This window comes from Sphaerodactylus townsendi, linkage group LG15 (genome assembly GCF_021028975.2).
Source record: "Sphaerodactylus townsendi isolate TG3544 linkage group LG15, MPM_Stown_v2.3, whole genome shotgun sequence".
In the NCBI taxonomy this organism is placed as follows: Eukaryota; Metazoa; Chordata; class Lepidosauria; order Squamata; family Sphaerodactylidae; genus Sphaerodactylus; species Sphaerodactylus townsendi.
Window position 1 is genome coordinate 36,431,302 of NC_059439.1, and position 13,316 is coordinate 36,444,617.

The window sequence follows — 13,316 nt, forward strand, 5'->3', positions numbered from 1 at the left end:
AGGAGTCAGAGACACGTGCTTTATTTTATTTCTGGCATGTTTTTTTAAAAAAAACACACACACACACACACATAAGGCACTGACGGAGAAATAGCCCCCCCTCCAACAGCCAGGCTGTGAACTGCCCTCTAACTTTCAATTCTTGGGGGCAAAAGAGATGTGGAATTCTCCCCCCATAGCCCAATTCCTTAATGCTTTCCCTGAAGGGTCCCCAAAACAACCACGAAGAGCCCCCACCCCCAAATAAAGCTCTTTCCAAATGCACACCTTTATGGATACAGACAATTCTTCTTTCTGGGGGAACGCCATTAGCTGTATAATTTCATTTGCTGTTCCCCATTAAAGTTTCTCCCTCTGGGAAGAACACACTCAGTTTATATAAAGCAAGGGGGGCCAACCTATGCTTCTCCAGATGTTCATGGACTACAATTCCCATCAGCCCCTGCCAGTATAGCCAATTGGCCCAGCAGGGGCTGATGGGAATTGTAGCCCACGAACATCTGAAGTGCCAGAGTTGGACACCCGTGATATGAAGGGATCCTTCCCTTTATCTTCCCCAACCCAAAATGAGACCCTGACATCGGTTCTCTTCCCCCCACAATCCCCCATTGATGTCCTGTTGGAAGGGACGTCTCTCCCATGCCTTCATCTCACCCTGTTGACATTCGAGGACAGACAGACTGCCCCTATGAACCACGTACTTCTCCTGTGAAGCTACCCACAAATCTTTGTTACTATGTCCCCCTCTCACACCAGTGTCCCCCCACCCCTTTTCTCCAGAAAGCGGAGGAAGTCCGTCCATCTATGGGGCCACTGTTGTCATCGGGTAAGTTGGGAAGGCAGGCCGGAGCCGCATCAGAGACGGGACGGGGCTCCTCCGCCCACCACCATGGTCTCCCCTGTGATGTAGTCGGCGTCCGGGGAACAAAGGAAGGAGACCATGCCGGAGCAATCCGAGGGGACTCCGATTCTAAAGGGATAAAAAAAAAGGAACAGGCTAGTCAGGGGCAGAGTCAACGAGGTTCGTGGTGGGAGTAGATTCAGTTCACTGCCAGAGGATGTCATGAGGGCCACAGACGCGTAGAGCTTTAAAAGGGGAGTGGACAGACTCAAGGAGGACAGGTCTACCAGCAGCTCCTAGACCAGTGATGGCGAACCTTTTCGAGACCGAGTGCCCAAACTGCAACCCAAAACCCACTTATTTATCACAAAGTGCCAACACGGCAATTTAACCTGAATACTGAAGTTTTACTTTAGAAAAAATGGTTGGCTCTGAGGTGTGCATTACTCAGGAGTAAGCTTGGTGGTAGTTGTTGGCTTTGCTTTGAAGCAACCACGCAACTCTTCGAACAGGTGAATCACGACCCTAGGAGGGTTTACTCAGAAGCAAGCCCCATTGCCAGCAACCGAGCTTACTCCCAGGTAAAGGATCGCGCTTTAGTTCTTTGCATGAAAATCAGTGGGGTTTAACAGCGCTTAACAGGGTTACCTACACTGCTTCCCCAAGACTAGGTCTTAGGTTTAATGCTAATAATCGAGCCCAGAGGCCCAGGCCAGCCTAGATGTGTGTGGGGGGGGGGGGCCCACAGAGAGGGCTCTGAGTGCCACCTCTGGCACCCATGCGATAGGTTCGCCATCACTGTCCTAGACCTGGTGACTAAAAAGCAACTCAGTGTTCAGAGGGAGGGAGGGAGGGAGGGAGGGAGGGAGGGAGGGAGGAGGAAGGAAGGAAGGAAGGAAGGAAGGAAGGAAGGAAGGAAGGAAGGAAGGAAGGAAGGAAAGTAAAGCAAGGCACAGCAAGGGAAGAAGGAAGGAAGGAAGGAAGGAAGGAAGGAAGGAAGGAAGGAAGGAAGGAAGGATAGAGGTAGCAGGTTGGCACGGAATTAGGGACCTGCTTCTCCAGATACCAGGGGAACTGGTTTGCCTCTATCAGCCACCAGCATGGCCACTGGCACATGCTGGGATGAGGCTGATGGGAATTGTAGTTCCTGAACATCTGGAGAGCCGCAGGTTCCCTACCCCTGATCTAGACAAATAGGAAGGAGGCCAGAGGTAAGACATGTCAGTGGCAGGTGGTGGTGGTGGTGCAGCACAATGGCTATAGACAGAAGGAGGAAAGCAGTTGGGATATCGATGTTTGGTTTTGCAGAGAGGGTGCTGGACCCAAACTTGAGCCGAGGTCTGGACTAACAAGTTATTCAACTCAAGGTCATGGGGGCGGGTTGTGGGAGCCCCAGATTCAGCAGGCTAGACTCGGGGGCGTGCGTGTCTCCCATCCAATTGCTGAACTATGCTGCCTCGGCCTTCACCTTGCTCTGCTCCTTTTTTGGGAAACTTCTTATTTTGGAACTGGGCCGTATGCGCTTTGCCACCCCGGTCACTTCACAGCCTGCTCCCTGTAAGCCCCCACCGCCACGCCCTTACAGGTTACCAGAGCACCTCAGAACACACGCACACTGACTGAACATGTATGTAAGCACCGTCAAGACACAACCGCCTCACGGGAACCCAGCAAGAGGCTTCCAAGGCAAGTGAGAAGCAGAGGTGGTTTGTCACGGCGTTCCTCTGCAGAGGCTTCCCTTCCAAGAAGAAGAAGAGTTGGATTTATATCCCCCCCTTTCTCTTCTGTAAGGAGACGCAAAGGGGCTTATAATCTGCTCCCCCCACCCCACCCCCGCTCTGGAGGTTTTTAAAGAGAGGCTGGATGGCCATCTTTCAGGCGTGCTTTGATGATGTGTTCCTGCATTGCAGGGGGTTGGACTTGATGACCCTTGGGGCAGTGGTGGGATCCAAAAAATTTAGTAACAGGTTCCCATGGTGGTGGGATTCAAACAGTGGCGTGAAGCCAAATGGGGCTTTCAGCCGGTCATGACGGGCCGCAAGGGCATTCCAGGCTGGGCATTAATAATTCTCTGTTACTGTAAAAACCTTACTGTAAAAAACAAGTTCCTAATTTCCAGCTGGTATCTTTCTGTCCATAATTTAAACTCATTCTAGCAGTCCTATCGCCTCTGCCAACAGAAACAACTACTTCTCCTCTCATTGACTGCCTGTCACCACTTTAATACTTTCAAATACTTAATTTTGTTTCTGTGAAATCAAAAAGAATCCATTCGTCCTGGAAACAAGGCACCGCTACCATGTTTCTAAAACATGCTTTTAAACAATAAGCCCAACAGGGAGAATTATCCCGCTTTCTTACCTTTCACAACCAGCCACAGAGGGAAACAACAGGGACTTTAATGCGGATTTTTGGACTCTAATGGACTTTCTAACAGTGCTAAGTAGACCGGATTAGTAACCCTCGGCACAATAATAATAAATAATTAGTAACCCGCTCTCGGGAACTGGTGAGAACCTGCTGGATCCCACCTCTGCCTTGGGGTATGATTCTAGGTGTTCACAATTGTGCAAGGGGCATAAGAGTAGATGCAAACACAGGCAAACCACACCCAGGCAGCAGTGTTGGCTAAAACCAGATATTGAAAACAGAGCAGTGACAGAGCCCTCATTCCCAAATGCCTCTCCTCCTACAAGGTCAGCTTGTTCAGAATTTTGGTTTGCCACTGACTGCAACGATCTCGGTCTCCTGTGGGGTCCCCTTCCTTCTGCCCGCTTTCTGAGAGGATCGATAAAGTTCAGGGCATAGTTCGCCATCCAGATGCAGCGCATCTACCATCTGTATCGTGTTGGTGCTTCCTTTCTCATTGGCTACCCCGACCTGATCTGCTCTCAAGGGTCCACAGCGATCTGGTGATGGAAGATGTTCTGTTTAACAGGCTGCCTGCACAGTCAATCAGATCCTCTGCAGCCAATCGGAAGTCCTGCTGGGTAAAAGTCTCACCTGACCCAACCCACTTTCTAAAAACTCTTTGACAGGTCTCCAGGAGGGTGTTAGTGGGTGCTACGGCTCCGCAGAGGCTTCATACGTTGGAGACCCCGGGTGCATGTGGGATGCCGCCCATTGACTAATACCAGCCACGGGCCAATACCGCCAGTCTTCGAACGAAGGAACGGCAGTTGAAATACCTCTGGATCCCTCGCGGCTCCTTATCATCTTTATTTTCCATGTCTTCGTTTTGCACAAGCTGAGGAGAAAGCACTCGTCAGTTCACCTGTCCCGTCCCAGTTCAATGCAGTTCAGTGTAGCAAAATGTAAAGTGATCCACATAGGGGCCAAAAATCCAAACTTCACATGACACGCCAGGGTCAGCGCTATCAGTCACACCAGGAAGGATTTTAGCCGCCTTTAGTGGATAGTTCCACGGGGATGCCAGTCAATGCCTGGCAGCTGTGAAAAAAAGGCAAACTCTATGCTGGGGATAAATAGGAAAGGAAATTGAGAATAAAACTGCAAAGATTGTCATGCTCCTTATATAAAAGCCGCGGGTGCTTAATCAGCGACTTGGAGTAATTGTGTCCAGTCTCTAATCACCACATCTCCCCAAAAAAGGATATCAAGAGATAGAAAAAGTGCAGGAGAAGGGCAACGAGGATGATTGAGGGACTCGAGCTAACCTTCCTTATGAGGAAAGGCATTGCAGCGCTTTTTTGGACTCTTTTTTTTTTAGTTTGGAGAGGAGATGTTCGAGGGGATATGATTGAAGCCCATAAAATTACATGCATGGGGTAGGAAAATGCTGACAGAGAGAAATTTTCTCTTTCTCACAATACTGGTAGAACCAGGGGCATCCATTGAAAAATGCTGGGGAAGAATTAGGACTAATAAAAGGAAAAACACTTCTTCACGCTGACGTGGTGATTGGTGTTTGAATTATGCTGCTGCACAGGAGGTGGTGATGGCCACTAACCTGGATAGGCTTTTAAAAAAGGGCTTGACAGATTTATGGAGCTTCCATGCATGGCTACTCAATCTTGACCCTCTCTTTGATCTGAGATTGCAAATGCCTTTAACAGTCCAGGTGCTCGAGCAACAGCCGTGTAGGTTGCCATTGCTTTCACCTCCTGCATGTGAGCTCCCAAAGGCACCTTGGTGGGCCACTGCGAGTAGCAGAGAGCTGACTAGATGGACTCTGGTCTGATCCAGCTGGCTTGTTCTTATGCTCTTATGTCCCAGCCCAGTCGAAGTTCCCCCCCTTTCGCCCTCCTCGTACTTCAGCAGCTGAGCTGAACTTGGTCCGAATCAGCCCGGGGCCAGCGCGTTGATGCGGATCTTTCTGGGAGCCAGCTCAGGGGCCAGGGTGCGAGTGAGGCCCAGGAGAGCCGTCTTACTGACGTTATAGGGTCCCAAACCCTAAAGGAGAGAACAAGCAAGGAGTTGGGGGAAGGGGCTGGCCAAGCTAGAACCACCAGCTGTGGGAACGCTGAAGCACGATGCTGGTTTGGGGACAGATGTTGGTGATCACTGCTTAGAGAAGCAGAAGAGAAGAAGAAGAGTTTGGATTTATATCCCCCCTTTCTCTCCTGTAGGAGACTCAAAGGGGCTGACAATCTCCTTTCCCTTCCCCAATCACAACAAACACCCTGTGAGGTAGGTGGGGCTGAGAGAGCTCCGAGAAGCTGTGCTTTAAAAAGAACCGAACCTTGCAAATTTCCCACCAGATTTCCACATCTGCTTTAGGGCCGCAAGGCTTGATCAATGACACGAACAGCCTTGAAAAGCTTTTGATGGTGTACTGCGGGCTGGGGGATTAAACGCCGCCCAAACAATAAAAGCAGTGCCTGTACCTTTAAGAGATAGATGTCCTCTGAGATCTCAGTGGCCATTGTGTGGGTTGTTAGGCAACCAAACAATATTAAAAGCATATAGTGGAAGGCTTTCATGGCTGGAATCAACTGGCGGTTGTGGGTTTTCTGGGTTGTGTGGCCATGGTTTGGTAGTTTTTGCTCCCTACATTTTGTCCCCATCTACGGCTGACATCTTGGCATATCAGTGAAAAGTGTCCGATCGTGCCCCGGAGCAAAAGCTACCAGACCACAGCCACACAGCCCAGAAAACCCAAAACAACCAATATTAACAGCCTTCAAACCTTTGTTTCCGTCGGTAAAAGGAAGGGAGAGAGCCATATCCAGGGGTGTTTTTGGCCACCTGTGTTCCCCTCCAAAGGGAAGCAGATGTAACAAACTCATTAAATTGATGAATCAGCTCACAACGTTCTTCGCAATCTGCTGAGAGCCCAAACCTGTGCCAGGACTCACTTCAAATTGGAAGGGCAGATGAAATTCTAGGTCCCCACGGAGAGCCAGCAGGGCGAGACTACGGCAAACTTACCGGGAAGGGAGCATACGCAGCGATCGAAGAAACAATGACGATGGAGCCACCCCTGGAAGGGAAGGGGAGAAAAGGAGAGCAATTCTGCAACCGGTGCTGAATTTCTGTGCCGTGAGTTCACCCTCTGCCCTTCCACCCCCTCTTCCCCTGTGGCTGCCATGTTTGTTTGGTTTCTGTGCCAGCCACAGGACGTGTTTGTGTCCCCTAGAACTTTGCCAGGCGTAGGGATTGGGCGTGTGGTGGAAAGGAGGATTTATTGGGGTTGAGCACAGAAGCCAGGGAGCAGGCCGGGCAAAGGAAAGGTAGGCCAGAAAGAGAAGTTCTACTGATAAGATAAAGGAAGGGAACATCTGGACCAATTCTGAGTCTACTCAGGGGAACTTCTGGGCCCACCACACCAAATGAAGGGCACTTACTGGCCCACAAGTCCAAATCAGGCCAAGAAGCTTACAATCTCCTTTCCCTCCCCACCCACAACAAACACCCTGTGATGTAGGTGGGGCTGAGAGAGCTCCAAAGAACTGTGACTAGCCCAAGGTCACCCAGCTGGCGCAGGTGTTGAGCTGCTAATTGCCGATCTGGTTCTCAGATAAGCCTCAAGCGGCAGCCGGGAAGAAAACCTGCTCCTCCAGATTAGAGTGCACTCTGCTCTAACTGACACATCAGTGGTGGCGGACCTATACTCCAGATATGGACTGTTACATTCTTATCAGCCCTTGCCAGCATAGCCAATTGGCCATGCTGGCAGGGGCTGATGGGAATTGTAGTCCATAACATCTGGAGTGCCAAAGGTTCGCCACCACGGCACTACGCCATGCCGGCTCAAAGGGAGTCACTCTGCTTAGGACTAGGTGGCAAGATCTCAAACACCTCAGGGGCCAGGGCTGAGGACTAGAAACTTGAATGGGCAGTAGGCCCAAGTAAATCCTTTGTGGTAGCAATGAAAGGAAGAGAGAAGGGAGCGTAGCAGAGGTTTCTTTGATGGTTCCCAGGTTGGAACAGGAGGGGTGGAAGGTGACTTGGAGGAGTCGGCCAGAAACTGACTTCCGTCTGTCCCTTCCGGAACCTCCTTACTGATTCTCACCCTCTTTTCTCCATGTGAGGCACAACCAGCTTTACCAGTAGAGCAGCGGCCTTAACATTGATATCCAGGATCTGAGAAAGACAAAAAAGAGGCATAGAAGCCAGGTGGGAGCTAAATAGAAAAATACCACGTAATACTGTATGAGCACTCTTAAAGTGGTAGCGTAAAATGAAATCCTCGTAGTATAAAGTCCATGTGTAGTTTCTTTCCATAGGAATCTCTTATTAATTTGGGAGTTATTTACGAACTTTGTAACAGCAGCCTACTGCATTGTGACATAGTGCAATAAATCAAGATCTTCCCACCTGTAAGAAATTGGAGGCTTCTACGGAAAGAAACTTCCCCATAACTTTACACTACAAGGATTTAATTATATGCTACTGCTTTAAGAGTGTTTTAATTATATGCTACTGCTTTAAGAGTGTTTGTACATTATCATAGTCCATAGGTGTCAAACTCGCGGCCCTCCAGATGTCATGGACTACAGTTCCCATCATTCCGTGCCAGCATCATGCTGGCAGGGGATGATGGGAACTGTAGTCCATAACATCTGGAGGGCCGCGAGTTTGACACCTGTGTTATAGTCCATACATGGCATTTTTTTCCACTTAGGTGTCAATTATTACCGTGTTGCCTTTTCTATAACCTCCAAGTGGAGATCTGGAATTACAAAAAGGACTCCCAGTCGATAGGGATCCATTCCCTTAGAGAAAAAGGCAGTTCTGTAGGATGGATATGGCATTTATATATGGCACTGGGATCCCTCCCCTCCTTAAACCCTGCCCCAAGTTTCACCCCAGAAATCTCCAGGAATTCCCCTGTCTGGAAATGGTAACCCTACAGAGAAGGCTGCTGAGTCGGTCGGCCGGGAACCATGAAGAGTTTGGATTTACATCCTTTCTCTCCTGTAAGGAGACTCAAAGGGGCTTACAATCTCCTCTCCCTTACTCCCCCCCCCCCCACACACACAACAAAAACCCTGTGAGGTGGGTGGAGCTGAGAGAGCTCCGAAGAACTGTGACTAGCCCAAGGTCACCTAGCTGGCATGTGTTGGAGTGCACAGGCTAATCTGGTTCCCCAGAGAAGCCTCCACAGCTCAAGCGGCAGAGCGGGGGAATCAAACCCGGTTCTCCAGATTAGAGCGCGCCTGCTCTTAACCACTGCGGCCACCAAGGCCAAAATGAGGGTAGCCCAGAGTGACTCCGGAGCAGTCAGTGTAAAGAAGGCAGTAGCTTCTTTCTGATCCCTGGAAAGCTTCACTTGCCAATCGTTGCACCTCACCTGGCTGAACAGGTAGGTCTTTCATTCTGGCCAGCTGGCAACTTTAACCTTCTCTGTTTCCCCCCTCCCCCCTTTAACTCATCCTGGCCCAAAAGGGCCCCTCTCAAAACACAGTCCTTTCTGATTTCCATCCAGTTTCTCATACCTTGTCCCACACTACATCTTCAGATAGTGTCAAGGGTGCTAGCTGGGCCGAAAAATCCGGATTCACGGGCCGCTGCTGACACCAGAGATATCGGGATGCCCCCCGTATGCCTGGAGGGCCTAAAGCAGGATTTTAAAACGACAAAGTCTAATAGCCTCCTGTTTGGAAAGCTTGCGTGACGCTGTAATAGCTCGGGGGGGGGGCACAAAAAATTGGGCTCTTTTTAATTTAGTAGAAGGGTGGTTCTTGCCCTGACAGGTGATAAATCTAACTCCTTGGAAGCATCTCTCCCCGGCTATTTCCAGGAGTTGATAAACAGGTTTGGTAGATTGAGACCTTGGGGATAATTCTGCTCCACCCACTAACACCCACTCCTCCCCTCCCAGTTATGAAACAAAGACTCTTCAGCGATGCGAGCGGCCAGATAAAGAGCCAGCAATTCCTGAACATGGGAATAGCCAAGAGAAGTACAACACATGGCATGTGGAAATCTGTCTTCCTTGAAGAAGAAGAAGAGGAGGAGGAGGAGGAGTTTGGATTTATATCCCCCTTTCTCTCCTGCAGGAGACTCAAAGGGGCTGACAATCTCCTTGCCCTTCCCCCCTCACAACAAACACCCTGTGAGGTAGGTGGGGCTGAGAGAGCTCCGAGAAGCTGTGACTAGCCCAAGGTCACCCAGCTGGCGTGTGCGGGAGTGTACAGGCTAATCTGAATTCCCATAAGCCTCCACAGCTCAGGCGGCAGAGCTGGGAATCAAACCCGGTTCCTCCAGATTAGATACACAAACTCTTAACCTCCTACGCCACTGCTGCTCCTTTAAACTGGAGCTCCTCTGGCTCCGTTCCAGCTTGTCCACATCCTTCTTGGATTGCGGTGCCCAGAACTGCACACAGTATTCCAGGTGAGGTCTAACCAGTGCAGAATAGAGAGGTACAATTGCATCCCTCGATCTAGACACCGCTATTGATACAGCCCAGAATCGCATTGGCTTTCTTGGCCGCCGCATCACATGTCACTGATTATTCTGGAACTATTGCAGGGCACAGCCTGATGTCGTTGCCCTGTTTGGACTGAACATCCTAATGGCCACTTAGTGTAGTGGTGGCGAACCTATGGCACAGGTGCCAGAGGTGGCACTCAGAGCCCTCTCTGTGGGTACGCGTGCACAGAGTTCGTCATGTGATAACAGTGTAATTATTTCAGGGAGATTATTCGCATTAAACCTAAGACCTAGTTTTGGGGAAGCAGTGTAGGTGACCCTGTTAAGTGCTGTTAAACCCCACTGATTTTCATGGGAAGAACGAAAGCATGATCCTTTACCTGGGGGTAAGCTCGGTTGCTGGCAATGGGGTTTGCTTCTGAGTAAACCCTCCTAGGGTCGTGATTCACCCATTCGAAGCGTTGCACAGTTTCTTCAAAGCAAAGCCACCAACTACCACCAAGCTTACTCCCGAGTAACGCACGCCTCAGAGCCAACCGTTTTTTCTAAACTAAAACCTCAGTATTCAGGTTAAATTGCCGTGTTGGCACTTTGCGATAAATAAGTGGGTTTTGGGTTGCAATTTGGGCACTCGGTCTCGAAAAGGTTCGCCATCACTGACTTAGTGGCACATGGCATATGTCTATTGTATTGTCTGTTGAAGTACAGCGCCCCTACTGGAAGACCCCCCTGTCATTAGCAACCGTCCAATGGAGGAGCCCCCACTCCCTAAGCCAGCCCCCTAAATCCTTGTGCTCTGGGGTCCACGGTGTACTGATCTAAAAAGATTTCCCCACATGCAGACAGCCTCAAAGAGCCACGGGCTCACCGTATCGATCAGCCGCTGCCGGTCTTCGGCCTTCCCCACGTGGCACACCAGCCCCGACACGCTCAGGTTCTCTTTCTGCAGCTCCGCCACAGCATGGTCCACGTTGGCTTGCTTCCGGCTGCTCAGGACCACGTGGGCGCCGTCTTGGCCCAAGCGGCGGGCGATGGCGAAGCCGATCCTGGCCGAAAGCGAGTGTGAGGGGAGGATTAACATTAGGACGACCAAACACCGCGGCCCCTTCCACACATGCAGAATAACGTGCCTTCAATCCACTTCCGCAATTGTTTGCAAGTGGATTTTGCTATTTCGCACAGCTGCGAAGTGCGTTAAAAGTGGATCGAAGGGGTATTATTCTGCGTGTGCGGAAAGGGCCCTAGAGCAGTGGTGGCGAACCTATGGCACGGGTGCCAGAGGTGGCACTCAGAGCCCTCTCTGTGGGCACACGCAAACAGAGTCACCCCCCTCTCCCACACATCTAGGCTGGCCTGGGCCGCTGGGATCGATTATTAGCATTAAACCTAAGACCCAGTTTTGGGGAAGCAGTGTAGGTAACCCTGTTAAGCGCTGTTAAACCCCACTGATTTTCATGCGAAGAACTAAAGCACGATCCTTTACCTGGGAGTAAGCTCGGTTGCTGTCAATGGGGCTTGCTTCTGAGTACAGAACACCTGGAGGGCCAGAGTTGGACACCCCAGCTGCACAGCGAAAACCAACCTTTGTTCGTTGTCTTTAGTAAAGCACATGTAACCCACGCCATTTTAGTCTTTGTGTTTTGTTCGGATCTCAGGGCCCAGGGGCTAAGAGGTCAAAAAGTATGTGCAGTTGAGCGCTTTTCCTAAAAGGCACTGAAGATTTTGTATAACTGAGTTGTGCTGTATGTGCATACACATATATGTTCACTATTATTTATTCCTAAATGATAGAAACTTGTTGCGTTTAAATTAAAGGTTTGTTGACGGAAGATGTCACGCATTATATCTTGCACTGTCCCACGTACTCTCATATCAGGAATCCACACCTTTCAAATATTTTAGAAAAATTATCTGGTACTGGGGAGAACAAAGTGTGTTTTATAATGGCCGATGTCTTTGAGGGTGCTACACACAAGGTAGCCACTATGTTTCTCTCATCTCAACTTAGAATGCAGAAAGGCTAAGTTATAATTTGCAATAACAGTACAAATCTCGCTAAACTTTTGTTATTTTTTTTTTGCCATCCGTGCATAAGAGTTAGTTTTAAAACGGTTCGTGTTTTAATCTGCTGATTTATTATTGCTTACACTTGAAAGACTGATTGACCGATACGTATCTATGTTCACGGTTATTCATCCCTGACTGATAGAAAGCTGTTGTGCTTCAATTAAAGGTTTGTTAAGTTGTTCAAGCAAAGTCCTATTTATTGTCGATTCACGGCCGGATTCAACTGGTTCTGGTGGGTTTATGGCCACACAGCCTGGAAAACCCACCAGAACCAATGTCCTACTTGTTTGTCAAGCCACAGGGCGCTGTCATGATATGAACTTAATGGAGATGATAGATGTGGCCCAGGATAAGTAGGTTACACACAGGTTACACGTGTCTTTTCCAACGACAAATATTTACAGTTTCGTATTCAAGTAGCAAATATTTATTCAGTAGAGCAGGGGTCTTCAAACTATGGCCCCCCAGATGTTCATGAACTACAATTCCCATCAGCCCTGCCTCTTAGCCATGCTGGCAGGGGCTGATGGGAATTGTAGTCCATGAACATCTGGAGGGCCATAGTATGAAGACCCCTGCAGTAGAGTATCTGTTCACTGATTGACAGCAGATCTTAAGAGACACAGATGTGCAGGGGGCTCCTATGGCCGGGGGCTTTTAGGCAGGTCCCCCCCCCCCCAGCCCGGTCCCCTTCCTGCTTGGGAAAACTCACCCTTCGGTGGAGGCCGTGACCAGGGCCACTTTGTCGGTGAGGGTCCCGCGGCTGCGCCCGGCGGTGCTGGCCATCCTGAGGAGGGGGCGCAGAGCCTGTGGGGCGGCTGTCACGACTCGGATCATCCCGGGCCGGCCGGTCCCGCCTCCTTCGGACTCTGGCCCGGGTCGGAGTCCGGGCGCGCCTGCAAAGTGGGTCATGCATGCATGCATGCTCGGTCGGTTCAATGCATTTGCTGGGGTGGGGGTGGGGGTCAATGCACGCGGGTCGTTTTTTCGCCCCCTCCCCGCCCCCTCCCGCGAACTTTGCACACGAGTTGCAAAGGGGACTTGCTTGCAACTGCCTTCCCGGGTTGCTTGCAATGACTTTGCAAAAAGAAAATCTCTCTCCCACACATTCCCTCCACCCCCCCCCCCCGGGCTCTGTATTGCAAAAGGATCCCGGCATTGAATGGCTCACCTGAGATCCCTTCTGATCTCGGGGGTGAAAAAGAACGAGACAGGAAGCAAAGAAAGGAGAGTCTGGAGTTAGGATTTGGAGGCGGGGCGGGGAGCAGACGGGAGAATTTCGAAAGGAAAAAAAGGGGGGACGCGATCGCCCCCCGGTGGCCGAAAGGCGCATGACAGGCAGGTCCCCCCCTTTCCCAGCCAAAGGGCGGAGAGAACCAAGTCTGGTTTAATGAAATGATTAAAAGGTTCCCCGGGTGTCTCCGCCCACCGAGGAGGCTGCCCGCTGTGACTCTGCATGATCTGGCTTTTTTTCCTGCTGCAAATGGTAGCTGCGGAGGGGGGGGGGAGGATTGACTAATCCAGTGGCGCTCAGTGTGGGGAACAAACCACTCCGGGAAGCAGTGGG

At 50.4% G+C, this 13,316-nt stretch overlaps 1 protein-coding gene across 1 annotated transcript; it reads right to left on the minus strand.

Moving 5' to 3' along the window:
• Positions 1 to 5: 5 nt before the first annotated feature.
• On the minus strand, positions 6 to 13,040 carry LOC125444616 (dehydrogenase/reductase SDR family member 4-like). Its single transcript, XM_048517123.1, has 7 exons — positions 12,921 to 13,040; positions 12,462 to 12,645; positions 10,551 to 10,728; positions 7,317 to 7,387; positions 6,233 to 6,284; positions 4,030 to 4,088; positions 6 to 970 (listed from the first exon to the last, which is right to left on the minus strand). The coding sequence occupies exons 2-7, from the start codon at positions 12,584 to 12,586 to the stop codon at positions 856 to 858; spliced, it is 600 nt and encodes a 199-aa protein (XP_048373080.1). The 5' UTR covers positions 12,587 to 12,645; positions 12,921 to 13,040; the 3' UTR covers positions 6 to 855.
• Positions 13,041 to 13,316: the final 276 nt, after the last annotated feature.